Source organism: Chaetodon auriga, chromosome 24 (genome assembly GCF_051107435.1).
Source record: "Chaetodon auriga isolate fChaAug3 chromosome 24, fChaAug3.hap1, whole genome shotgun sequence".
In the NCBI taxonomy this organism is placed as follows: domain Eukaryota; kingdom Metazoa; phylum Chordata; class Actinopteri; order Chaetodontiformes; family Chaetodontidae; genus Chaetodon; species Chaetodon auriga.
In genome coordinates this window covers 8,763,066-8,789,245 of record NC_135097.1, presented here as the reverse complement: position 1 = coordinate 8,789,245, position 26,180 = coordinate 8,763,066, and the positions used below count along the sequence as shown (strand labels likewise).

Below are 26,180 nucleotides of genomic sequence, written 5' to 3'. Positions count from 1 at the left end.
CAATGTGTTTTACAAGGAAATACATTTTTTAGCAGAAACTAAACAGATTACCTCACAGTCTTTTGGGCAAACATCGTTCTGCTGTGTTAAGATATAATCGAGGCATTTTAATAGAGATGCTGCTGTTGCCTAACTGTAATGCAGCAGGTCTGCCTTACAAAGAGTTGTTGCCTACATGTTGCAGCAGCAGCTGTTTGACAACTAATTCACCCCCCGGCTCAGAATTCCCTTTAACACTGCTTTTCAGTGCTGTGTGAAGTCTGGTTTTATGGTACAGTAAGCCAGAACTAACATCACCTCAGTCAGGTGAGGTATCATTATCCACAATACAGTCCTGGCTCCAGAGTTAACCAGGAACTGCTAATTAGTGATCCATCAATTATTAAGTCCTGCGTTTTCCTCACTTTTCCCTCATGAGGACTCAGTGTTAGTTCTACCCTGCCGTACAGTGTTAAAAACGAAAAAGGACATTAACTTTGATATGGTGAAGGTAGGTTATGAAAATGAAGAAGAGGAGATAACATAGGCTAAAAAAAAAGTAGGTGACAGGTGCACAAATTAGAGTAAGAATGAAATGCTGCCTTCAGGAAAACCGGATATTAAACGTTTCATAATATGGTCGAATAATAACAGCAAGATTTGCAACTTTTAAAGGATAAAACAGGCTAGAAATGGCACATTAGGGGGTCGCTTACACGTTAAACAGCTTATAGGAATATAATAAGACTACTACGGGGGACAAAGTGGCTAATTGTGGTTAGAAACGCGCTGTTGGCGATACCGTTTTAGCATGAATCGCTTCATTTAGATGTCGTTACGGGTCACGAGCCGACCTGTTAAAATTAAATTAAAAAAAAAAAAACAGCAGTGAGCCCAGGTGGGTGCTCGCGGGCAGACACGTACCTCTTCTTCGTGGTTGGTGAATTCACTCTGCTCGTTTTCTTTCTCGATTTTGTTGTTATTCATTCTGAGTCGGACTCTTTTGTCGCGTTCACTTGGACTGTCTTCTTCTTCTTCTTCTTCGTCTTCTTTTGTCTTTCGTTTCTGTTTCGCTCCGTTCTTCTTCTTCTCCAGGACTCGTTTTTTATTAGGGGAGGGGGGGGGAGAAAAGCACCCACCGACAGACCAACAGTCCGCGCGCGGCCGCTGTCCCACTGACCCGAGCTCTCCGCTACTTTGGCGACATCAATGAGAAGTACGGATGGTTTTATTTGGGAGGAAAAGAGAGAAGGAAGTCGGCTGTGAGCGGTGCTGTCTGTGGCAGATATTCCTCAGCATTCCCTGGAAAGCTCCTCCGGAGGCTCTTGTTGCTGTTCCCCAAATGAAATACAGTAAAGTGCTCGGCGGACTGCGCCGCAGGCAAACTTCTCTCCTCATCTCCGCGTGAGGGAGGGAGGGAGGGACGGAGGGAGGGGTTTAGGGTGGGGTAAAGGGTGGATGCACCGTCTGCTGGGCTTCAGCAAGTTTCATCAAGTGCGGTGGGAACGACAGTGGAAAATCAGCGCCAATCACCCATCGCTGTTTGGACCAGCTGGATGTTATTTTAGTCGCTGTAACATTCCTCTAATATTACTGCAGTGTGGTGTCTACGGTGGCTGACATGTTTGTTTGTTTTCACGTGCTGTTATTTGGCTGCTTTAATGCTCTCATACACAGCTTTAATGGTCAAGTTCAATAAAAGTCCCTAACCCCCACATGGATTTTTCTCTGTTATAAATTCAACAAATCAGTAATAATTGCTGTCTCAAACTGTACAATCTAACACAAATTGTTGAATTTCTGCACACTTGTAGCTCCAAATTTATTGATCCTGGTCATTTATGAGGCACCTGATGTAGAAAACAATGCATTTCTAAGAAGTCTGTCAGATGCACATCAGAGGCGACACTTGGTTTGATGTTAGATATGTTTATCAAGTCTAAATCAGCCAGTCAAGAACCCCCATGTGTCTAACTTAACCTGCCCTCAGGTCGCTAAAACTTTCCAAATACTGAGTTCATGATCTTAGTGTCTGTGCCATCTATGAGCCAGCTGTTAGCTCATAGTGATGTGACACATGTTTATATATATATGCTCTAATGGGTTGGCAAATATCCACTACATCTGTGCAAATATCTTGTGCAATATTACAAATTTTCAACTGTGCAATACTACAAAACACTGTGTTTTATTATCCATATCTTACCATATGTAATTCCAAAAATTTCTATGGCAATATAATTTTTATACTCTTTTGTATATAATAGTTGATTTTATTTTCTATCTCCTTTTTCGCTCTGTTTTGTCCTTTTATTTCTTATTATTGCTGCCTGTAACATCTGAAATTACCTTTCATGGGATCAATAAAGTTATATCTTATCTTATGTTGCTGCATGTTTTTGCACACTTTTACTCTGATGCACCTAAAACAGGTTGCAGCATCTCAGATTAATTTATTATTTTTTGCATTTTATAATGCCACTGTCTGCCTGTCCAGGGACTGCAGATGGAAAGCAGCGACTGTCTCACAAAGCGTCTCTTCCCTTCGCTCGGGCTTCATGTTTTTCTGCATGGTTAGGCACAGCAGAAATGTACAGTATGCGCAAAATATTGTGAGATTTCAGAAACGATGAATCTGTGTTATATTTACAATGCATTCATCTGAGCCTGGTATGATGTGGCTGGTAAATGTGTCAAATTGTAGAAGAAATATTAGAACAATTGATCAGCAACATGGTCCATATTAAAGAAGGTTTTATAATTAGGATTTTCTGATTGCTGTACTTTCCTGGGAACGTATCAGACATGGCTTTGCTCCTTAAAGTAATCTATTGCCCCCTTTCACTTCGCTGCATGAAGAGACAGTGATTCTTCTATATCTTAACCTATTGAACCTTTAACCTGGTTGCGTTACATACCATCAGTTTCCGTCATAAATCTGGCATCACAAGACGACATGTAACCTGCACACTCAGGACTATTTTCCTCCTCTAACAGCCTGAACTGTTTGAAATGCAGCAGTCAGCACAATCCGCCACATGTGAAGATGCACAGAGCAGTAGATTCAGACAATTATCAACCTGACTGTTTAATACATTTCACATGGCTCTTGGTTTATCATTTCAAGGCCCCTCTTTGTGGTTTCAAAAATTTCTCCTCACACATCATCCACGCTCTGTTTCTGTCTGGATTTACAATGACGAGGCAGGCTGTGCATGTAAAGAGCTGCTGCTGCTGCTGCTGGAGACAACACCTGTAAACTGCTCAAGATTTGATCACAAGGTGCACTGATCCACTGCCAGCTCACTCAAGACCATTTGATTTATGACCTTTGAGTGGGGAAACTGCCAGACCCCGGAGCTATGGAAGTGAAGTCTCAACAACAGAGGAGATGAGCAAACACTGAAAAGTTTACTGGCACGCCTATTATTGTCTACAGCGCAGGGTGCAAAACAGCCTTAAAAGCAGCGATCAGGTGACAAGGCAGCCTTGAACGCCCCCCCCCCACCCCCCCCCACCCCCCCACCCAACCATTTCAAAACATTTATTTTGAGCAACTGCCTCACTTTGTATCTCACGTTGAAAAGTTCAAGAGCTGACAGTAGCTCGGCGCTGGAGACTTTGACTATATGTTGCATGACATTTATTGCACAGGACAGACGCTGCATTTTATGACAGCCAGTGCAGAAAACAGAGCGAGTCGTTTTTTGCTGAACTTGCACCTCAAAAGCAACAAAAGAAGGAAAAACAGTCATCGTGGATCGGTCTTAGAGATTTCTGCTCTTTCCCCTCCCAGATCATGTCTATATCAATTACACTGCATCTGAAGCATGCACAATGAAGAAGGGAAATGGCAGATTCTTTTATGCTGATGAGAAGCAGTTTGGGATGGGGAGAGAGGGAGGAGGGTCCTGGAGTCTTCGGAGCAGATAAAAATGGAAATGTTCCCCGTGCTGCTCAACACCCCTGTATCAAAGCTTCCTGCTGGAGTCTGGGGAGCAAGGAGGGGGAGGAGAGGCGGGAAGGAGGAGGAGAGGAGAGGAGTCGGGGAGGGGCGAGAGAGGGGGAGATGTCCCAGCTGTGTTTGACAGGTCTCAGGGCTGAGCTGTGTGGTCTGATGCTTGCAGAGGGAGGATGCCCCCCCCCCTTCCCACACACACACAAAAACACACACATGGATGGGTGGGGGGGGTGAAGAGCAGCTAGGAGACAGTCTGGTCACGGTGTCCTGGGTAACATGTCAGCAAGCTTTGACATGGTCCAGCCTTACATGAAGACATCTTTGTGTTATCAGGAGACTGCTGGTTTAAGGAAACGCAGCATTGCTGGCTGGACTGAGGACGCCTTGTTATTTTAGTTTGAGCTGACAGGGAGACAAAAGAGAGACCGTGCATGTTAATGTCATGTGAAAGACAGGAATAGTTTGGGAAACACACCTCTTTGCGTTCTCGCTGAGAGCTAAGTGAGAAGATCTGAAATAATCTCATGTCTGTGTGTTAAATACGAAGTTACAGCCAGCAGCCAGTTAGCTTAGCTTAGCAAAAATAAAAGATAGCCTGGCTCTGTATGAAGGTAGAAGAGAAATCTGCCTATCAGCACCTCTGAAGCTCGTAAATTAGCACATTATATAACCACATTGGCCCAAATATAAGGTGATTAGATGACCACACCAAAGTCTTTTCAGACTCATCCTTCTGGGAAACTGTCTCAGACATTCTGTCAGTCCAGAATCGTCCCCATTCCTCAGGCCTTTTCTCTCATAAAAATAAGACATGAAATACTGGGAATAAAGTGCACAATAAATCACACATGTGTTCAGCTTGTCTATTAGTTTCACATTCACACTCCCCCGTCAGACTCCTGGAAGCACTCAGAATTATTTTCCCTGGCATTTGTGAGACAGTTTCAACTCATTTTCACTAGTTGGGAATTTATTTCCTCCAGCACACATTAAACAGGCCATCATAAGAGGTCTTAGGTCACTCTTGGCCAACAAAACAGTGCTGACTAACAGAAAAACATATTGAAGAACTTGCAAGCTTAGTTTAGCAACATTCAGGCATTAACAACCCATAATGCAACACTATCTCGAAGCTGAGGTGTTGATAAGTGGATTTGTAAATAAGTAAATTTCCCAAAAATATCAAACCATTGCTTTAAGAACCAGAGATCTTTTGTTGATAACAAACATGTCAACTATACTGCAAGAACCTCTGCAGTGACAGAGGCAGGGTTAAAGATTGAGACACAAATCAGATTATCCAATATTGTCTTCTGGATCACTGACTCATAGCTAAAAGGCCAGCGTGATATGAGCAGCAAAACAAGAATCCATCATGGCACAATGCCGATGTATTGACCGACGGAGGATCCCAGAGGGAGGACCCCTGCGGTTCTTGCAATCCGCTCAGTCACATGACTCAAAGATGATGTGCTGTCTCTTCCTCCTTTCACTCTGTCTTTGCTTTCTTTCCCGCAACCCAAAGCAAACTCACCGTTGCCGTTCTCCACGGTTACTAACTTCCTCCAAAACAAAAAAGAAAAAAAAGGGGGGGGGAGCAAGGAGGAACAGTGGTTCTATCCAGAGGTCGTGTGTAAAAACAAGCTGGCCTGCCTGTAGACATGACAGCAGCTCTGGCTTTGGCAGAGCAACACACTTCAGCCTTATGAGTGATGTGGGGTAAGTGGCTCTCATTGGGCTCAGCGCCAGGTCATTCCATTCCTTTGGCTTACTGATACGCTGTGTTCCTCCATTATGCTCAGTGCCCTTTGATCTTCCTCTAAGATCACCAATGAGCAATATGTGGTCAGATTGACCTGCTCTAATTGGCCGTGAGAGGCTCGGTGCTTTCTTTTAGTTTACTCAGTCTTTTTCAGTGGCATCTTCGCAGCCAAAGCTCTGTTTACTCAACCTCTGTGTGACGTAAAAAACACAGTAAATGACAAAACAGGTACTTTTTGTGCACACATAATGTTCACCATCTTCAGGGTGTTGGCTTGCTAATATTTGCTAACTAGCACTGAACACAAAGTATAGTTAAGGCTAATGGGAATGTCAGTAGTTTTGCAGGTAAATCAAAAATGAGATCTTTGCCCTGATGATGGATCAGTTCAGCAGTTTTTGAGACATTTCATTCAAGCCTACAAATGTCAACCTCCTGGTGGCGCTAGAGTCTGCAAAGTCTGTGCAATCTATCATCTGGGAATCATGAATATCAGTACAAAATCCCCTCTGGATCCCAGAGAAGTTTCATCACACACATTTGGCCCGAGTTGACTGTCTTTAATACATTATGTTAAGCTCTGCTAACTGTCAATCACCAAACACCCACAGGAAGACATGGAAGCCTCGGCCAGGAAATAATCCCTCAAGGACGTGACGCCTTACAAGTGTTAGCGTCTTTTTGTTTTGGGCGTCTTTGTTTGCTGGAAAAGCTGAAAAGCCAAAGTGAAAACAGATCAGGTTAATATGTCGAGAAGGCCAAAAAGTCCCAACTGATGAGGCTGCGGGAAAAAATGTCGCTGTGAGTAAAATCCTCTTTATCATGAGTTGCTGAGAGTCTGAATCATATCTCCTCTGTTGGACAGGCTCAGACAAAGAGAATGCAAGAGCTCTTGTGATTAATTTGGTTGCATTACTGAGTAGTGAGGTAGAACGTGGGTTTATCCTCAAGGGCGCGCCAGGGTCGGCAGGTGCAGCCGTGTGTTAAATCTGACAAGCCACAAGAAGGAAACCCGCTCTGAACAAAAACAAGAGCTCGACTCATAAACACACCTTCCTGTCTTCTGCTGTATGGACAGACCAGCAGTCGTGTCGAGGTAGTGAAACACAAGAAAGAGGGACAACTGTGTGTCCTTAGACTATAAGCTTTCATGGTTCAGGGGGCAGAGGAGGGGTTCAGTCGAGAGCAGAGACCCACACTAAGTATGTCTCCAAGGCTTGAATTCCCAAACGTTGACACAGCTCTATGTAATGGACAATAATGTACCCTTTGAATGATGCTGAGTGGTCCTAAAATGACTTAAAGCAGGTCAGAGGGAAGTGCGTAAAGTTATATCTTCTCTTTTGTTGAGCAGTGGAACCAATAAAAGGTTAAACTAAAACCAGGCTCCTGAGGTCTTTCCCACCGCCTTTAATCTTTATTGAACAATGTGTGTGTGTAAAAAAAAAAAAAAAAAAAAAAGTTCATTTGCTTTCTGGAGCCTGCTTTGAGCCGCAGAACTCTGCGTATTGACCTTTACTTACAGGGAATTTAAATCTTCTTTTGTCAGTTTTAATCGTATTTGTATCTTGTCTCTTGTAATTGTCTTGCAATGAAGTCACCAGTTGATGTTAACCTGTTATTAGTTTTTACGATGTGTTGTTTTCCAGTAAAAGAAGAAAGAAAAAAGACAGCTTCAAATGATGTCTATGTACATACTGTATGCACATACAGACATACTGTATGTGTGTTGCATTCATTTTCTTTCTCTGTTAAACTGTATATGATTTTACTACAGTTATCACATAAGGTCATAAAATCAGAATCAGTTCACTGGCAAGTAAGTTTTCAGGAATTTGCCTTGGTGGTTTGTTGTATAACAACAAACAAAGCAAGTAGAGAATGATCAAGAAAGATGAAAAGCGAGTACTGCAAGGCAACAAGGATAAATAGAAAACAATAGAAAAAATAAAACATGAAAAAATATTCTTAAAAACAATATATGCAATGTGGTTGTTTTGCTGTACAGTTTGGTGCAGGAATATGCAAAGTATTCACCAGGGAATGTGCAAAAGTTCACAGCATGCAGTACAAGAATACTTGAAATGTGTAAGATAGTAATCCAAAAAAAGATGTGTGTGAATGCAGGAAACACAGCTCTGTGAGGCTGTACTTCAACATCTGCATGCTACCATGCTCACAATGCTACATGCTGCTGTTTAGCAGGTATACAGTTTACCATGATGGTGGGAAGGTCATTAGTTTTTCAGCTATTTGTGAGAGAAGAAAAGTTATGAGATCCCCAAAGTTACTGCAGTAAATCCTCAGGGGGACTTCAATCTGTGTTCCAAATTTCACGACGATCCATCCAACAGTTTTTAAGACATTTCACTTCAAACCACAAACGTCAACATCACGGTGGCATTCGTGGAGAAGTCAGGGGATCACCAAAGTCATTAAGATGCATCCTCTGGAGGATGTACGCGCCACTTTCACAGCATTCCATCCAACAGCTGTTGGGATATTTCAGTCTGGACCGAAGTGGCGGATCAGCCGACCGGCATTACGATCCACAGAGCCATGCCGCTAGCATGGCTAAAAAGGCACGACATCAAGTGTTTCTGGGTCCCTGTTGTGATTAAATTAATTATTTGAGTGGGATTGCAATGGAAATCACTGCGGCCTATAGGTCACATTTCACTTTCCAAAGGTGGAGTGGACCTGGATGCAAAGGTCAGCTGTCAGAAAGCCTTTATCCTCTCAAACCAACTGGTGGCCTGTTGGACCATGACTGACTGCGCTGGACTACATCGAGACATGAACTGTATGTGCTGCTGAAACGAAACAGTGTTTCGCTCACATTTTTACAGCCGCCTCCTCACTATACTACAAACTAAAGTCCCATGCTTCCTTCTTTGTTTATGATAAGATATTATTCACTCTTCAGACAATGCTGCATATTGCAGCAAAGGCCAAATATTGAACTGAGATAATCCTATGAAAAGAGAAGCACATACCACTACGGTGCACAAACGTCTGCTTTAACAAACGAGTGGAAGCTGGATAATTCAGTTTCACAACAGTACAGTAAGGGAGGGGTATAAATAACTGCTTCCAAATATAGATCAACATTTGAACTTCCTCTCAAATTCCTGCTATGAGTTGCTATCATCGTAGCCGTTTTGCCTCTGTAAAAACCCATCGCACCGCCACACATGCACCCCCCCTGCGTGAGGTCCTTGTCACTGTTCACATCCGTGCAACGGTGCCCAGCATCTGTCTTCCTTGTCATATCACAGTAAACTGACGCTTTGGCAACACCCCAAAATAAAAATGATGGTCATGGGGGGGAGAAAAGAAGAAGTGAGAACGGAAAGGAGCCTAGACGTGGCCCCGGCTGCACTCCACCGCTGAAATAATTAGCCCCAGGTTGATGTGGACTCCTTGTGGGACTCCACCGTGACATGTTCAAATGAGTATTGGCAGTGTGCGACACCAGCTGTGGGCCTCCTACAGGGAGCTGCTGTACTGTGCAGCGCCCTGTCCACTGAGCACCACGCAGGGCCTTTAAAACTGCGAGCAGCAGCCTTGAGCTTGTTTTACAGCAAGAAGAGTTTAAAGGCAACGACTGTTAAACGTGACATCTGAACTTTTCGTGCCAGGTGTTTCAGGCAGTGAAGTGCTACTGCCTCTCCGCCACACGCACACGTCTATCCACACCCAAATCTGTGAGGCTGCGGCACAGATGAGACCACCACCCAAGGGGTTTGGACATGTGGGGGGGGCACCAGGGATTATACAAGCTCATGCTGCAGCAGAAATGCAAGTTGCAGCCACACCCGTGTCAATTATAATACACCAGGCAGCAGGAACTCCCACTGTACCCAGGGCACCAATTTGGCAACCCCTGGTGGGAGGGCGCGGGACTGGCAACCCACTGAATCCAAGATGGGGACTACCACACCCAAAGATATCTTTCTAGGCATCGCTTTTGCTCAGTAATTGCACTTTTTAAACAGTAAATCAGCTTGGAGTCACACTCACCAGTGCACATGTCGTTTGTGGTGACTATTTTTAGCTCATAAACTTGATTTTATGACTGTTCTTGAGACAAAAAAACATCGATATTTTTAGTTGCATTATTATTAAACACTATTTTAATTGGATACTTTGCATCACCTGATGAAACAAAGCCCTCACAGGAGACAGTACAGGGGGTATATGACCAGTTGCTCAATAGCTCCTCCTAGTGGTCAAAAAATATATAGGAAATATAAAATCAACTCTTGGAAAGAATACAAGCTTAAATGGGATCTTTATTGGTATATTTTTGGATCTGTATTGCAACAATTATAAATATATATACGAGTATAGTTGATGGACATAAAAGTGGCACAGGAAATGTACAATTTAAGGTCCAAAATATATCATAAATAGTCTTAATATTGACCTGAAAGCAAAAGCATAAAACCAGAAACTGTCACATGTGTTGAAGAATGATGAGCATGTCATGGTCATTTTCAGTGCTGGAGGTATTCTGCTAGACGTTAGGGAATAACACTAAAGTGTAAGACAGTGCAGGTCGAGGGGAATGTGTCTGTGGTGCCTGACTGTGCAGATGCTTTGGGGTTGCAGGATCCAGCTCCATCTTTAGTTTCTCACGGGTGTGCTGTTTCCTTTGGTCGTCTTCTTCAGGTGGTGATAGTTGGGCAGAATCTTCATGAGGAAGTCGAGCTGCAGAGTCTGAGGCTACAAGATATATACGTATTAAAAGAAAAAAACATCCCTGGTTGGAGAAATGCGCACACAAGCCAACAAAAACACTGTGACTCATTGGCAAAGACGAGCATCTGCGGGCAGACTGACCTGTGGCTTCTCACTCTGCACACGCCTGATGCAGTTTGAACCGTACACCACCGTGTTCTCCGGCACGACCTCACACGTGTTGACCTGGCAGCACGCGCCGATGATGCAGCCACTGGTCAGGATCACGTTTCTGCCGAGATCAGCTGGGTTTAAAATGACAAAAAGCATGTATTTTCTGAGAAAAATACATCATAGAATTTTTTTTTTTTTTTGCATTAATGTGAGGATATGCCTTCATTAATCAGGTCGTAAATTAGCCAGGAGAAACTATTCCTGAGTGATTCTTTTCTAAATAAACAGCTTCTCAATTTGATCTACTTTATCATGATACATATCAAGCCTCAAAATCAGATTTGATCCATGTTCACACTCCCAATAGGACGACAGTGAGTGATTACAGTACTTACCTTTAGACTCAATCACATTGTTGTCTCCAATTTTCAAAGCTTGCGAAACTGTGGCAGAATCATTAAGGATTTAAACGTCTTAATTAGCATTTTAAAGCAGTTAAAAGTCCCTGCAAACTATAACTGATTAATATATTGGTGGATATTACATGTTTCCAAACATACAACACTTATATGGATCAGATATGTACAACGTGAGTGGGACATTACAGCTGAAATAAACCTGTGAGTGCTCTCTGGTGGACAAACTATACACTGTCAGCAGTGTCTCCGCTCATCTTTTACTTCCGACATATTTGCAATCAGCTGATATCTGCCAGTTTGTTCAGCTGGACTGCAGTCACGTGCCCATATACTGTTATATGCAAAGGATACCACATCCAACCTCAAACACGTTATTGGTCCCAATTGTCATGGTTTTGGGCTCAACTCCCTCTGTGTCTGGCATGATATTCTCTGGATAACTGCAGAAGAACACACAGATGAGAGTAATGTAATGATCAAAAAGGGAAATTAAGATGTAGCAGACTGTACCTGTTAATAATAAGAGCCTGCTCCTCTATCAGGTTGCCCTCTCCGATGATAATTGGCCCTGCCTCTGCTATGATCCGCGCTTTGGGGTGCACAACTGTTCTCGCACCTGTAGAAATTAAAAAAGGAAGAAAAAAAATGGAGCTCACAACAGCTGGATAAAAGAAACAATATGTATAAAAATGAAATAATGAAATCAATTTCTCACCAATGGTCACATCTCCTCTTATTTCACTCTCAACACACACAACAGCCCCAGCTGCTATTTTAGCACTGCAAAAACACACAGGTTATATTTTCACTGTGACCATAAAAGCTACAGCACAGGCAGAATAAACAGGTCCAGGCGACCTATAACGGGCTGTGTGTCGCCGTCGGTAATTTAGCAGGATTATTGAACGGTGACATTTTAATTCATAAAAGCTAAAATTGCTCAAAAATCATTTCGTGATATGACACGTGAACGCTGATCAAATGCAGCCATCTACCTTTTCTGTGCCATGATTTGCTTGGCGTCTGACATCCTTGCGACGGTGAAGAAATGTATCGACAATTGATTATCAATCCTAGTTCAGAGTCGGCTCTCAGGGATTGATTGCCTCTGTCTGAGAGTCAGCCCGAGACTTTACTGCCCTCTGCTGTAATTTTGAGGTTACTGCAGCGAATATGTCGATATATTGATGATAAAATGAACCTGCTCGCACTTTTTGGTTTGTTTTTATCTTGATATAAGTACTTAATGGTCATGAGCTACGAATAAATGTACATTTGATCTAGCTAACATATATTTACACATCCAATAATAGTCATAAACCACAAAAATATTTGTCCTTCAAACTATATTCTTTCACTAGAAAAAGTCTTCTATTAATATCTACCTGCCAGAAATTAACCTAATTATCTTCATAAAGGACCAAATAAAGCTTTCGATATATACAGTGTGTAGTGTTGTTGTTTGTTTACTGTCCTAGAAATCTACCAGTGGAATGTAACTAAGCACAGTTACTCAAGTCCTATACTTATGTACAAATTTGAGGTACTTGTACTTTGAGTATTTTCTTTTCAAGCCGCTTTATATTTATACTCTAAAGGGAAATATTGTACTTTGTACTCCACTATATTCATCTGACAGCTTAAGTCACTCGTTACTACACAAATAAAGATTTTTGCACACAAGATTTTCTGTATAAAGCTCACAAAATATTGTTTTGTTATAAAAAAAAAAAGAAAAAAAAAAAAAGCTCCTAAATAAATGTAAACAACTTGCTTTTATATCAATGCATGAGTAATAACCATCTACTTCAAGCACAAAGTAACGTTTTCAATGCAGGACTTTAATTTGTAACCGACTATTTTTACAGTGTGTCATTTGCTCATCAAGTAAAGGATCTAAACACTTCTTCCACCACTGGTCTTTTCACAAATGAATGGCTGGGTAAACAAATTAAAGCGGACTTATAACTCTCCCTCTTCAGCACCAAATGACAGGCCTACATGCGTCTTAGTCGCTCTTGTTGCAGTGTCACCATTTCTCCTGCAGGGTGCAGCAACCACCAATGAACAGGAACAACTGGCGCTGTAGAACAAACCAGTGACATTTACTTTAAACACTGCTGCAGGAAAATCAGACCTCTTTAATATACCACGAGTAGGTAAATATCACGTGGTGGTATCTTAATATTTACTGATAAAATTATTTTCTTTTCTTTTAATGACCGTCAAGTGAATCTGTAAAAGGCATCTCAATGCTTTGTTAGGAAGAGTCAGTCAGAGGGTTTTTCTCTCGTGTTTCTTCATAATCTCGTTTTAAAGAGTTGTTTTAAATAAGTAAGTATTCCCTTATAAACGGGATTTTAAATGTCAAGTCAACCAAAGTTCACGCTAATAAAACAGGAAATTAAAGACTACCCTGTTTTCATAATAAAATGCATAGTTTGTGATGACTACAACAACGAAAACCCCAGTAGTCTTTGAATACGTATAGTCTTTTTCAAGTTGCCGTTTTGGCTATAATCTTGAATTAAGTTTATTTATTCATTCTATTTAAATGGCTCGACAAATACAATTGAGATTTAAAAAATACAAGCCTCATCCCAGGATATCTGATATTTTGTGTTGACAGTGATAAACCATATAGCTCTCTTTATAATGGATAATAAATTAAAGGCTCAGTTTATAAATTATGGTACATTCATTGTTACAGAATAAGCTACATGTAGTATAATACATTACACTGGAGTTCATGCATCAACCACAACATTGAAATTTCTTTATGGGTGTACTGTACAGGCCTTTAAAGTACTTACCCGTACTGCAGTGAAAAAAATACTGTATGCTACTACTAATGCATTAGTATCTAGTCATACTTGAAGTATTCATAAGAATTCATTTTAAAGAGTGGCCCCTTTCAGAATCATACATATTGCTGGATTATAGTGATGCATTCATTTGTATATCAGTTTAATGTTACAGCTGGTAAAAGGTAGAGCTAATTTTGTTTTATATACCACTGAGTAGCTCAGCCTATAATTATGCATCTTAAATAATGAGTTGGTTGAAGTATATCTTGTGCCAATAATGTAAATCTGCAAAACAACTACGAACTAAAGCTGTCAGATGAATAGTAAACAGGTGCAATCTTTGCCTCAAAGTACATTAAAAGTACAGTACTTCACTCAGTACTGAGTGAATGTACTAATCCCGTTTAAAGCAATAACATCCACGAAAAAAATAGCAGAGGATGAGCTCAGTTTCATGACCTTTAGTTTGAAATTCGGTACCGGAAGTGTGATTCCTCACTCTGTGTGCTTTGACGGCTGGTGGAGTTTGAAGGAGAGCGTCTCGTCTCATCGTCCGCTCCTGGAAGGAAAAGTGATCGGCGGACTGGAGCACCTGAGCCCGCCTGTGTCAGTCAGACTGTGGCCAGGTTGAACACTAGCTACGGTCCTCAATACGACTCAGAAAAACATTGAAAGTACTGTTAATATGTAGATTAAAAGCCCCACTTGCCTCAAACACTGGATTTTTTTCTGAATGGGAGTGAGGAACCGCAGCTGGCTCGCGCAGCTCGCCTGAATCTCTCGCGCGCTCCGCTTGTTTTAACTTTGAGGAAATATGTAAGTGTGACCGGTGAGACTGTAACATGGAGCAGTCGGCTACGCTCGACATAGAGACGCTGAAGGTAAGCGATCGACGGCGGAAAAGTGCATCATTTCAGCTGAAACTTGCGTGTTGATCGGTAGGTGTGGGGAACAGTTCGCCAGGGTTAGTTTGATGTGAGGACACTTCACGGAGCTGCTGTGCTGAATTATTTATCCAAATATTGTATAATTCAGCGGTCCAAGCCCCTCGTGCGTCCTGCATGCAACAAGTGACTTCGATTGTTCCATTTAAAAAAAAAAAAAAAGCAGCTAATTAAAGCTGAATGGAAAGTGTCGGCGGGAACAGGCTGATTAATAAGCACTGACCGGCGCTCACACACCGCGTGCAGCCTGCCGGGACTCCACGCATCTCCCTCCCGCACTGCACCTCATATTCAATGCATTCTCCTCTTCAGGAGCCTCGGTAATGTGACAGCCTATGAATATTCTGCCTGCGTGGTTTCTCATTATCATTCCGGTCTAGCAGGGGAGGCAGTCACCTCTGAGTACAGTATGTGCATCTCCGTGCTGCAGAGCAAGAAAAGCGGCTCGGTGTCAGAAACCGGCACAGCAGAGCTTCTGTTCGGCTGTGCGCTCAGGTCACACACACACACACACACACACACACACACACACACACACACACACACACACACACAAGCGCGCGCGCGCGCGCACTGGGCTGACTGGCTGGGTCACGCTTATCAGTCATGAAATCACTCCTGCACACACCGGCTCTGAGCTGATCCAGCACTTCTGCAAGTTTGCAAGTTTCAGCTCATTTGTCATGTTTAATGTGTTTTTTTTTTTTTAATAAGGGCTGAACCAGCTTGCAAAAATATGTTTATATATCACGATTATTGCGACAGCTGCTGCGATATGAGTCACGATTTTAGTGCAAGGCTCATTATTGCATTTCAGTGTCAGTGCAACAAATCTAAACATGATGCTGATGCGGTGTTTGCTGTATCAAACAAGCATGTTCCTTAATGTGATTTATGGGCATCACAATGCTTCATTTGTGTTGACACACTTCACTTTTATAATAAATAAATAAATAAATGGCTGGACACTTGGCCATATTGTGATATCAATAATTCCATTAATTTTCCAGCCCTGCTTTGAAACCTCAGGGAAAGTGTGAGAATCCACTGTCTTCTCTAATTAAACAGAGGCTTTGTTTAGACTGCTTTCTGATGTTATTATTGTTGATGAGGCTGCGTTCAGGCTGCCTCTTTCCCCTGCGCGTTTGGCTGATGAATGCAAATGACGCCTATGGGGTGCTGTCCAAAATGGCCCCATTGGCTCTCGAAGGATTTGCTTGGGATTAGCAAGAGAAGCTAGTGTACTGTGGAGAAGTGTCTGCCTGTTTACATCAGCAGTTTGTCATCTTCCTCCTGCTGCCAGAGCCATCGTCAACACAGAGGAAGGGGTGGACAGAGCAGACTCCACAACAGACCAGCTCTTGACATCAATAAAGGATGCAAAGGTCAGAGGTGCAGCGCGCCGACGAGGTTTGTTATACACTTTTGTGTAGCCGAGCGCAAATACCTTTCATGAAAGTGTCATCAAAAGCAGAACGTGGAGCGGCAGGGAAAGGAAATTCTGTCTGAAAACACGTCTTCAAGCGGTCTGTGATGTTCAGTCTCGTTGGCTCTGCGCTCTGATTGAACAGCTGCGACCTTTCTTTGCACCGGACTCATTGGAGATCTTTGATCCCCGCTGGTCTCGTACAGTGAGCGGGGTTTACCTTGTTGCTTTCAGTGGGAGTTGGCCGGCGTCTGTCCATGAAGAGCAACCACACAGCAAAAGATCAAGCCCTTGTCGAGCTGCTGTAACTCCACCAGAGACGACGGAGCCACGAAAATCGAATTTCACATCCAAGCCGAGCTGCTATTGACAGCAGCAACCTCACCCGCGTGCTTGATTGTCACGTCAAGGAAATGTGAAATGCATTGACTTGCACATTCGAGAAGCATAACTGGCTCTCCCAGCTGCAGCGGGCTTCTCTGTCTCTTTGATTAGGCTTTCTGTCAACCTAAGGAGCCCACGGAAGCCACATAAATAGGTGCTTTAATACTGTGTGTCAGCCTTGTAACGTGATCGTGTCCATCCCTTCTCGCCGCTGCTGCCTCAGCGATTGTGCGGCGTTCACGTGCAGGATGGACGCGCACGGGCTTTACAGTCATTAGCACATCTCAAATGTTTTCTTACCTCCAGCTGAGGCGGCCCTGCGGGGCTCCTGTGGCACCGCTGAGTGAGGGAGCGCTGGCCGATTTGCTGATTAACATTATCAAGCATTAATAACGTCTCATTTTCTTTCATTAGGGGCTTCTCAGCTGCATTTTGCTGCCTCTGCAGCACGTCAGTGTTTGATCAAAACAGCATGTAGAATATCACCCTCTCTGCTAATTGGTGAAGATGAGGCATGCTGGCAGTGGGAAGGGACTGCTGGGTAATTGCTGGCTTTGGCTGGCTCCAGCTGTAACGTCTGTACTCAGGGCTCTGAGGACCCCCTTCCTCTCCGAGCAAAAAGGAAAGTGACACAGATCTCTGTACAAACTTGAAAGGGATTGATGAAGTAGCGTATACAAATATAAATACGGTCGTGCAACAAATCCACGAGGACTTTTCCAGCGCAGCGCGTGATCTACAGAGACAGCAGTTTTTATAGCTTATTGTGCCTTAGAAAAGCAAGTTACTGCGTGGGTGTTTTCTATTAATAGAATCTACATGCAATCAGGACTGTAGGTGGTAAACCCTCCGAAGCTTTGAGTAGATTTCAGACCCACCTGTTTGTGATAATCTGTTGACATTTGTCTTGAGTGTGCTTCAACGTATCCTGATCATTTCATCAAAGATGGAGCTGCACAACGAGCCTTTTTGGATGAGGATTTCAGACACTCGGAGCGATTGTTGGGCTGGTTGCTTGTGGAGAGAAAAATGGTCTTAGGCTCTTTGGGACTGGACCTTTTAAGTGTGGAGTTGTTCTTGGTTCCACACTTTTGGTTACAGTTCCATTATTTATGACTAATTTTTTTTTTTTCAGCCACCAGAGTGCAAAAGACTCACTCCGAATCACAAGTGTTGGGCAGAAAGAACCAAACACTGAACAGTACATGAGTGTTTTTTGCATAATATGCTGAGAAAGACATGTTATTGATCAGTCATGTCTGTGAATGCGGGAGTGAAACATGGCCTTTTCTCATTGATTGTTGAGAAACGTGCAAAATGCTAATTCTTTCAGCTCTGGTGCTTGAATAGATCTGTTCACTTTTCACTCGGATAATACAGCAGTGATCTCCTTCATTCTTTCTTTCAGCATGTGTTTTGTGTCTAATGCTTCCTTTGACTCATGACAGGCAGGGTAGAAAAAGTGGAAATCTGCTCCATTGTTTGATGTGTGAAGACGTCTTAAACTGTGTCAGACCTGATCTCATTCTGGTTTTCTTTTAGTAAGATGATAATGGAGCATGTGCAGCTGGCAGGAGGCGTCTCAGACACAGGAAACAGGGTGATGGATGGCTCGTCAACCCCAGTGTTAGGGAGTGCTCTTCTTTTTGGACTGGATTTGTCTCTCCCAAACTTTGGTCCTCTTAAAGCACCAGTGTAGAGGATTTAGTGGCATCTAGTGGTGAGGTTGCAGATTGCAACCAACTGAATACCCCTCCGTGCAGGTCAGAGGGGTTATTTTACTACATCAAACATCCCCAGGTGGGAAATCACTGGGCTGACTGTAACCAAACTCAGAATCTATCGTCTGATGATGATTTAGCCTCAAAGGGCAGAAACCCGCGTTTCGGGGCTTCCCGTGTAGCCGGTGGATATTGAGATAATGGATGTCTGGGTCAAGACTTCCTTGAATTATAGTTTCCAGCTCCGTCTGTTCCTGCAGTGACCTTTTTCTGCTCCTATTTTCTAATTATTATCGGGACTGCCTCTGTAGTCACTCTGCTGCTTAACAATGCTTTTGCATATAAAGTGTAAATTGTCTGACCTACTGAAGCTGACATAAACTGATAAATGGGATTCAGCATAGTGTGGCGTGCCTGCACCGCGTGCTTTGTAATCAATATTTTGTTTTCACAAAAGTCAAAGTTGTTTGTGGCGCGCTGGGCTGCAGTTGGACGTCTCCATCAGTCCGGCCTGTTTGTAGGACTCAGCTGTGACCAGCATGCTGAAATGACAGATTGACAAAACGCCAGCCACTATGCACTCCTCCGTTTGCTCTGTGAATGCCCGAGCTTTAGGAGGCATGACTCGACCAGGGTAATATATGCATTAAAACTCTTGCAAAGAAATCACAGGATCCACTAGCGTTGGGAACAGTGGGTTGCCATAGAAATTACAAGTGCTGAAGTTTCCCCTAGCAACAGTGGATTGGAAATAGACTGAATCTGTCCAGCAGGGGCACGGCTGTGGGCAAAAAGAGGTGTTATTTGAATGTTTGCACAAGTTAGACTCCAGTGTGAGGACGTTAGAAGTGTCTCGAGGATGATCTGTAGTCAGTTGTTGTGTCTTGCAGCATTGTGCAAAGTTGTGGTTGTAAACAAAAGTCTCGTCTGATACTGCATCAGGAGTTTATGTTCAGCCTCAGTGTGAGCACCTCTCATAACGCTCTTGTCCCTCAGCTGTATCGCTGGTGAAATTGGAATCGCTGACATTTCTAGGCCAGCGACACGGGCCATTTGTATTTGCTGCAAAGTCGCAACATCCATTTGTGAAACATCTGCCACCACTGACCTAAACTGCTCATCCGAAGAAACAGTCACTTAAACAGTGGATTAAGTTGCGAGGCGGTGGTAAAGCTTTTGTTGGGTGCCATGTTATTCTGAGTTATTATTCTGGTTTAGAGATTGTCCGATCATTCATGCCCTTGTAAGGAACACTGTCGATAATGGGAAGGATTTGAAAACATAGCCTTCAGTGCACACAGACACAGACATTATATTCTTGCTGCTTTGTAAAAATTGAAAGCTGAATTTCCAAATCATAGGCCAGTAATCAAAACCTTTATTAAGTACTTTGACTGACTGTAGTAATTATTTTCATTATCAGTTCAAGGTCCAGTTTGTAGGATTCAGAAGATCTATTGGGTAAAAATGTATGTAAGTGTGTTTTCATCAGTGTATACGCACCTGAAAATAAGAATAATTGTGTTTTGGTCACCTTAGAATGAGTGGTATTCAGTGGGTTGCAGTCTACAACCTCACCACTAGATGGCACTGAGTCCAACACACTGGTCCTTTAATATCATCCATTTTATTAAATGAATAATTGTTTTGTCTAAAATGTCAGAAAATGGTAAGAAATAAGCATTACACTTTCCCAGAATTCAATGTGACGTATTCAGACAGCTTGTTCTATCCAAACCAAAAAATATTCAGTTTACCGACACACATGGCAGCAAATCATCACGCTGTACTGTGACTATTTGGACTGAATTCATCAGCAAACTATTAATGAATTATCAAAACAGTTTTGCCAGATAATTTTTGCTGATGGATTAATTGATTAATCTACTTGTCATTCCAGTTAAGGATGAAGCCAGATGAGCTGCACAGATAAGCTGTCATCCATTGATCTGCATACAGTTAATTGGCAGGAGGTGTGACAATCATCTTCAATTAGTCGTCTCCTAACAGTAAATTAAATCCTTTTAAGTTGTGTTGGACCAAAACTTTTGATGATGTCATCTTATGCTCTTGCATATTTTGTTTTCTGAACAATTAATGGATTAATTGAAAATATAATCAGCAGATAAATCAATAATCAAGATAATGGTAGTAGCCACAAAGTAAAAAGCTCTTGGATTTGGTAAATGTCTGAAGATGCAGGTGTTTCTGTCACTTCTCGGACGACCTGAAGGACGTATGCTTCTTCCTGCCAGCAGCCTTTTACCAGCTGCAGCAGCAGGCAGCATGTGGTGTAACATGCCGCCGATACACACTGTTACACAATTTTTAGAAAACCAATTTTAGAGTCTGTGGTTTATAATCAATACAATTCATCAACCGCTCTCCCTCGTAAGAGATATTGATCTGTTGAAACGATAATAAGTACCATCACAGGCTGAGACTCTGTGTCCCGGCTGTTACAGCAGACACTTTCTGCAGCATCGCTCCTTCTGTAAGCAAGTTGACTGCAACTATATCTGAACTGAAGAGGCACAGAGGAGCACGGGATGCAGTTTCTGCCACTATTTAAACCTTGGTCAAGTAATTTTCAGTCCCAGTTGGAAAGAGTGTTTAGCTTGCTGAGCTAAAGACTCTTTGCTTACTCTGCCACAGTTAATGAGAGCCTGTCAGGAAAACATACAATGTAATGATACCTGCCATCGGTGTCCTATGCTAATGGCATGCTGAGTGTGAATAAAGCATGTGGGCCAATGAATTCTGACTTGAGTTATGCATGCAGTACACCTCTGGGGAAAACTGCACACGTGTCAGTTAATAGATGTGTTTCATGCAATTAAAGCATTTTATGCCTGCGGGATAAATTAACGGTTACTTCTTGGAAGTATGAGGAGCTTTAAAGAAATCTTTGGCATAATTGGACATAATAAATCATTCTGCTGCTGCTGGAAATGTTGTCTTGGGTTTGTATGAGCAGGCGCTTTATTGATCATCTGTGCAAGAGAGTGGGATGGCAGGCCGCCTCAGTATGAATCCATCCCAACAACGGCTGAACGGAGCAGTTCAGAGCTCAGCCGGCTTCGCGCCCCGTGATGGGGATTTTCACACTGTCAGCCCGCAGTCACGATCGGCTGGAGAACAGCAACTGCTCGCCCTCGCCTGGACGGCCACGCTTGACAGACATCATCCTCACTGATCTCAGATCAGAGCTCGCGTGTAGCAGCTTCTCAGTGACTGGCAGGCACTCCGACGCTCAGCCAGAGTGGAGAACATTTCCCTGGCACCGAAGTGATCCTTTGTCTTATAATCCACCTCCTGTCTTCACTTGTGCTGAGGGGATGAAAAGCAGATGGCAATTTGTTCTTAATGTGAAATTTCATACCAGACTTTACTTTAAGTCATGGACTGACTGCCGGCGCCGAACGTCTCTGTTGGTTTCGCATCTTCTGCCGAACGCAGCCCCGTGAAGGCTGCTTAGCGCACTCACATGTGAAAGATTGATGGGCAGTAACATTATAGAGATCTGAGCCGGAGGTGAGCGGTAAACAGGTCGGCCGCAGGGAGCTGTCACTCACAGCCACTTTCTCTGTGAACCAGGGGATCTGGTTTGACAAAATGCCAACAAGTAATTAGCACGGTAAACAAAGCCGTGACATGCTGTTCAATCCACACAAATGAATTTCTATCATAAATGACAGAAATACAGGCAGAGATGTCATGGACCTTGATTTTCAGGTCTGCCACGTACATTAAACGCTGCGATTAGTTCCTTATCTAGATTTGGCTGCAGAATTATTGACTTAAAGAAGTGTGAATATGCTTTATAAGAGCTCTTCTGGGTCAGATGTTCCCACAGCTGATCACTAACTTGTAATCAATGAGTGATGATTTCTGCTTCCTGTGGTGGAGTCAAACACTCTTAATCTTTAAATAAAATAATATCCCCCAATGAGCCTGTCCTGTAGGCACACAGCTTGATGAATTAGTGCTAATTTCTAAAAGTGCAGGTTTGATGTACTCGGGTGCATCATGGCAACAGTTGCAAACAATGGAAAATAGTATTTTTATCCCAAAATAAGTCTGCAACCATTATTCCAAAATTAAAAAAAAAAAGTTCCTGGTGTATTACAAATTGAAATATCTCCTTCTCGCTCCATTTAACTTGCGAACATGGATGCTCCAGGCTGTTGTAATACCCAGCTTACATTCATGCCATGTTCTCACCTTTTGTTCTTTATGTAGTAGCACCACTTTCAAAAATTGTAGAAGTAGACAGCCATGCCTGAGCGCAGACTCAAGGTAATAACCACTTACAATATGTGATTGCTTCTGTGGAGTGAATATATTCTTGACAGCCAGCTAACATAAAGGCTCCTGTGTGTGTGTGTGTGTGTGTGTGTGTGTGTGTGTGTGTTTGTTTTCCAGATTACCCAGGAGCAGTTTATCCTTGCATCCCAGTCCCTGCACCTCCAGCGGCCAGGCTGTGATGCCGTGTACCCAGTGGGTCTGTACGGCTGGAGGAAAAGATGCCTTTATTTCTTTCTGCTGCTGCTGCTGGTCACCATGATCGTGAACCTGGCCCTCACTGTGTGGATCATTAAGGTCATGAATTTCTCAGTGGTGAGTCACAGCACGACATCGTCCAAAATAAAATGAGCTATACTGTAATGACACCCATAAGGCTGCGTGCAGAATTTCAATGCTTTTATACTGCCGACCAAATTGCTTCAATTGCTTCAAGTAAATCTCACATTGTCAGTGAGCCGATCAGCATGTTTGTACCAAGATCTAATAATGCTGGTGGTTGGCTGTAACGTTATATGTCACTTCATTACATCCAGACACAGAGCTCACTGTCGCTAGTTGCTTATCTGCACACGCAACTACATAAACGATGCTGCTTATCAGCTAACGTGCATCAGTGAGACCAATCATCATGTCATCCACCATCTCCTCGTATTCTGCCTGCACCTGAAGCTGAGGCGGAGAGAGTTTCTGACAGCAAACTGACAGACAGGTGAAAGGAGAGAAATCTCCTGAAGCTGATGGCTGTCAGACCCGGGCTATAGTAAGTTAAGTTGGGTAACATTAAGAAGTATAATGATCAGTTTGGTAATTCCGACCGAAGTCTTACATACAACAAAAAGGCTTGTAGCTTGACTTCTACAGCTACACAACATTTATTAAAACACAATCATCAGACTAGCTCGTTAAGTACTTGGCATCGGGTGCACAGTGAGCTTTAAAATCAAGTGAAACAGCACGAGAGACAATCAGTCTTATACTGTGTTCTCATGCATTTCAAATATATATACAATGATGAATAAGGCCAAATTGCAGGTAATGTACAGCATTTAATCTCAATACTGGGCTGTGGTAAGATAATGACCATCTTTACCAGTCGGCTTCTCTGCTTGTGTTGCTGTCTCAAACGTGAAGGAAGAGCTTGTTAACCAACATTGATTTTACAACACACAGGTCAAGTATAGTTTTTACTCTCCCTCGAATTTGACCTTAATGCACGAAGCCTCGGTGGAAGAACGTATTCATGCAGGCCTGTTTGAAATGCGTCACCGGCACAATCTCTCATCTCCTGTGTGCTTTGTAAAGACTTAGGAAAGACTTGGCAGCAGGACGGGCTGACACAGAATGTGTTAATCTCCGACGAAAACCAAACAAGGCAGATGCTGCGAGCTCCTCTGACATTTCCAGGGACAATGCACACAGTTTACCATTTTGTCAACAAACTCACGATGGCAGCAATCCCCCCTCTGTGACGGATGCGTCCCCTGACTATTGCTATCACTCCTCTACTCGTTCGCCTCCCATCAATCTGTGTCATGAGTAAAAGACCTTATCAGTGCTGTTGGTGTCGCTCCAGAAAATGTACTCCGCTGCTCCCCATCTCTCAGGACTGAGGCAGCTCAATAAGAAAACACGTGCCAAACTACACCCAGCTGTATTGGTATTATACTCTGTTTTGAGCGGCTGCTGGAATGAGAACATTCAGCAGCGAAAAAGCTGCCAGGCAACACCATCTCACCGTTTTTGGCAAGACAGGTGTATGATCACCTATCTGGGGACAAAACTTGAAGACGGCTGCAGCCCAAAAGCATCGCTGTTAAAAATAAAACACTTGTGACGATTATGAGGAAGATGGTGGAAGTACGGGCCAAACAAGTGCGCTTGTCTGTCAAATAAGTTTAACATGGTGCTTCAGTAACTTCCAGTCATTCCACAGAGTTAGATTTAAAGAGACAGATTTTATTGTCTTTTAAATCAAAATAAGTCAAAGTTGAACCAGCAGTGGTCAGAAATCCTGACTTCAATCTCCAGTGAAAAAGCAGCATCCTCACATCCTCCAATTCCCATAATGCAACTAATAGCGCCGTACTGTTAGACCCTCTTTAGTAAACTTAGTAAGAGTGGGAAAAACCATTAAATTAAATCCATTATTAACAGTACCATAATCGATTCAGCTTGTGTCTGCATCTGGTTCCACTTTAACAGACTGCTACAAATACACGACACAACAAAAGCAGCTGATTCATGTGCTGTGACTACAAGGTTACCGCTTGAGCTAAACGCCTCGGAATAATGCATGAACCCTCCCAAGTCAGAACACGAGTTGTTTTTCTTGTTCTTCTCATTCGGCCAGCGTTGCAAGAATGCGCCCAGTGCCCACATTAAAGCGTCCCCAGGGTTATTCTCTCATACTTTCCAAAGCCCCTCCAGTGCCGCAAAAGACATTAGACAGCTGTTTTTACAGGCTCATAACTACTAAACTGACCTTTTATGTGTAAAATCAGCCGAGTTCTGCTTTAAATCAGTGTGTTGCATCCATGTTCATGGCTTAAGAAAGGTCTTTGGTTGAGAAATTTGAGAGCATAATACAAGTAGATGTTAATGGAAATGTAGGATTTTGAGAGATCATGCAAAAGACAACAAAAGTAAAGCGGCATTAATAACAAGAAATGCTTCTTTATGTGCTTTCAATGCAGCCTCCACTGCTGACGCCTGCTCACAAACCACATGCAGTCCTTCCATTACACACAAGCAAAGATGTTCCTTCTTGACTTCTTCCGTACAATCAATCGCATGTCTTTGTGGGTGTGTAGCATCACAAAATAACTCAAACTGCCTGCTTGTTAAGGACAGCGGTGTAACCTTGGGCGACGTCTTCAGTTCTGCACTTTTCTTTTAAACCTCACAAAAGCAGCATCTTTCCTTTGTCATGTTTCCGCTTCAGAAACATCGCTGGTGTCTGTTCATTTCTTTCTTTTGCTGATGCCGAGGAGCTCGTCCAAGCCTTCAGCGCGTCACGACTGGACTATTGTAGCCCCCCACCCCGCACCCACTCATCTGACTGACTGCAGCTCGGGCTGAACTCTTCACACCCACCACATCACAGCACTTTAATGTCTGGCTGCTGACATATAAAGAACTCCACACTGCCCTGCCCACCTCCTCCACTCTGACTTTGTCCTCCTGTCTGTCCCCAGTCCTGCCTCTCTACCATCATATGATGGAGCTCTCCTCTCTGTACTCCGCCTCCATAATTCACTGGCTTCATCCAGGGCCCATCTGTTCACACACAGCCTCGCAAAGATGCCCTCAAACTCCACTTTGCTCTTTGTGGTATGGCAAGGTTCGTCCAATTTCTGCTGCGTTATCTACCATCAGAATTTAAATGTAAAGTGAGGAATATGCAGTGAAGTTGCAGACTCATGCTTCATTTCATATATATATATATATATATATTACATGTCATGTACTTCCTGCTAAAACAGGATAGCAAGGGTTTCTTCGATTGGTTGGACTTTTTACTTACACACACACACACACACACAGTAATGCAGGTTTCCACTATCTGCACTGTTTTCCAGAAAGTATTAAATGCTCATGTTATCCAATCTGTTA

The 26,180-nt window shown here is 43.0% G+C and overlaps 3 protein-coding genes across 6 annotated transcripts in view; 1 reads left to right on the top strand and 2 right to left on the bottom strand.

Moving 5' to 3' along the window:
• The window catches only part of LOC143317376 (RNA-binding protein with multiple splicing-like), a 33,334-nt gene extending 31,996 nt beyond the window's left edge, over positions 1–1,338 (bottom strand). For all 3 annotated transcript variants that reach the window (XM_076725521.1, XM_076725520.1, XM_076725522.1), the window contains exon 1: positions 904–1,338. In XM_076725521.1, the coding sequence (XP_076581636.1) occupies positions 904–966 (63 nt within the window). In that variant the 5' untranslated portion in view covers positions 967–1,338. The remainder of the gene's footprint in view (positions 1–903) is intronic.
• An 8,639-nt stretch (positions 1,339–9,977) lies between these two features.
• LOC143316912 (dynactin subunit 6-like) lies at positions 9,978–12,086 on the bottom strand. Its single transcript, XM_076724715.1, has 7 exons — positions 11,974–12,086; positions 11,694–11,758; positions 11,489–11,594; positions 11,330–11,418; positions 10,955–11,002; positions 10,548–10,690; positions 9,978–10,430 (listed from the first exon to the last, which is right to left on the bottom strand). The coding sequence occupies exons 1-7, from the start codon at positions 12,006–12,008 to the stop codon at positions 10,332–10,334; spliced, it is 585 nt and encodes a 194-aa protein (XP_076580830.1). The 5' UTR covers positions 12,009–12,086; the 3' UTR covers positions 9,978–10,331.
• Positions 12,087–14,274: 2,188 nt separating this feature from the next.
• The window catches only part of LOC143316911 (zeta-sarcoglycan-like), a 42,661-nt gene continuing 30,755 nt past the window's right edge, over positions 14,275–26,180 (top strand). The window contains exons 1-2 of one of the 2 annotated variants that reach the window (XM_076724713.1): positions 14,275–14,666; positions 22,686–22,880. In XM_076724713.1, coding sequence (XP_076580828.1) covers positions 14,628–14,666; positions 22,686–22,880 — 234 coding nt within the window. In that variant the 5' untranslated portion in view covers positions 14,275–14,627. Of the gene's footprint in view, positions 14,667–16,066; positions 16,140–22,685; positions 22,881–26,180 lie in introns of those variants that run through there. The other variant, XM_076724714.1, reaches the window with a different exon arrangement.

What these genes read in the sequence shown, in the direction of transcription:
- LOC143316912 (XM_076724715.1), bottom strand. Translation starts at nt 12,008, where the DNA reads ATGTCAGACGCCAAGCAAATCATGGCACAGAAAAG. An exon ending in CAGGCTCTTATTATTAACAG is followed by an intron (nt 11,419 to 11,488) that starts GTACAGTCTGCT and finishes GTTCTTCTGCAG; the next exon opens with TTATCCAGAGAATATCATGC. An exon ending in TGCAGAGTGAGAAGCCACAG is followed by an intron (nt 10,431 to 10,547) that starts GTCAGTCTGCCC and finishes TATATCTTGTAG; the next exon opens with CCTCAGACTCTGCAGCTCGA.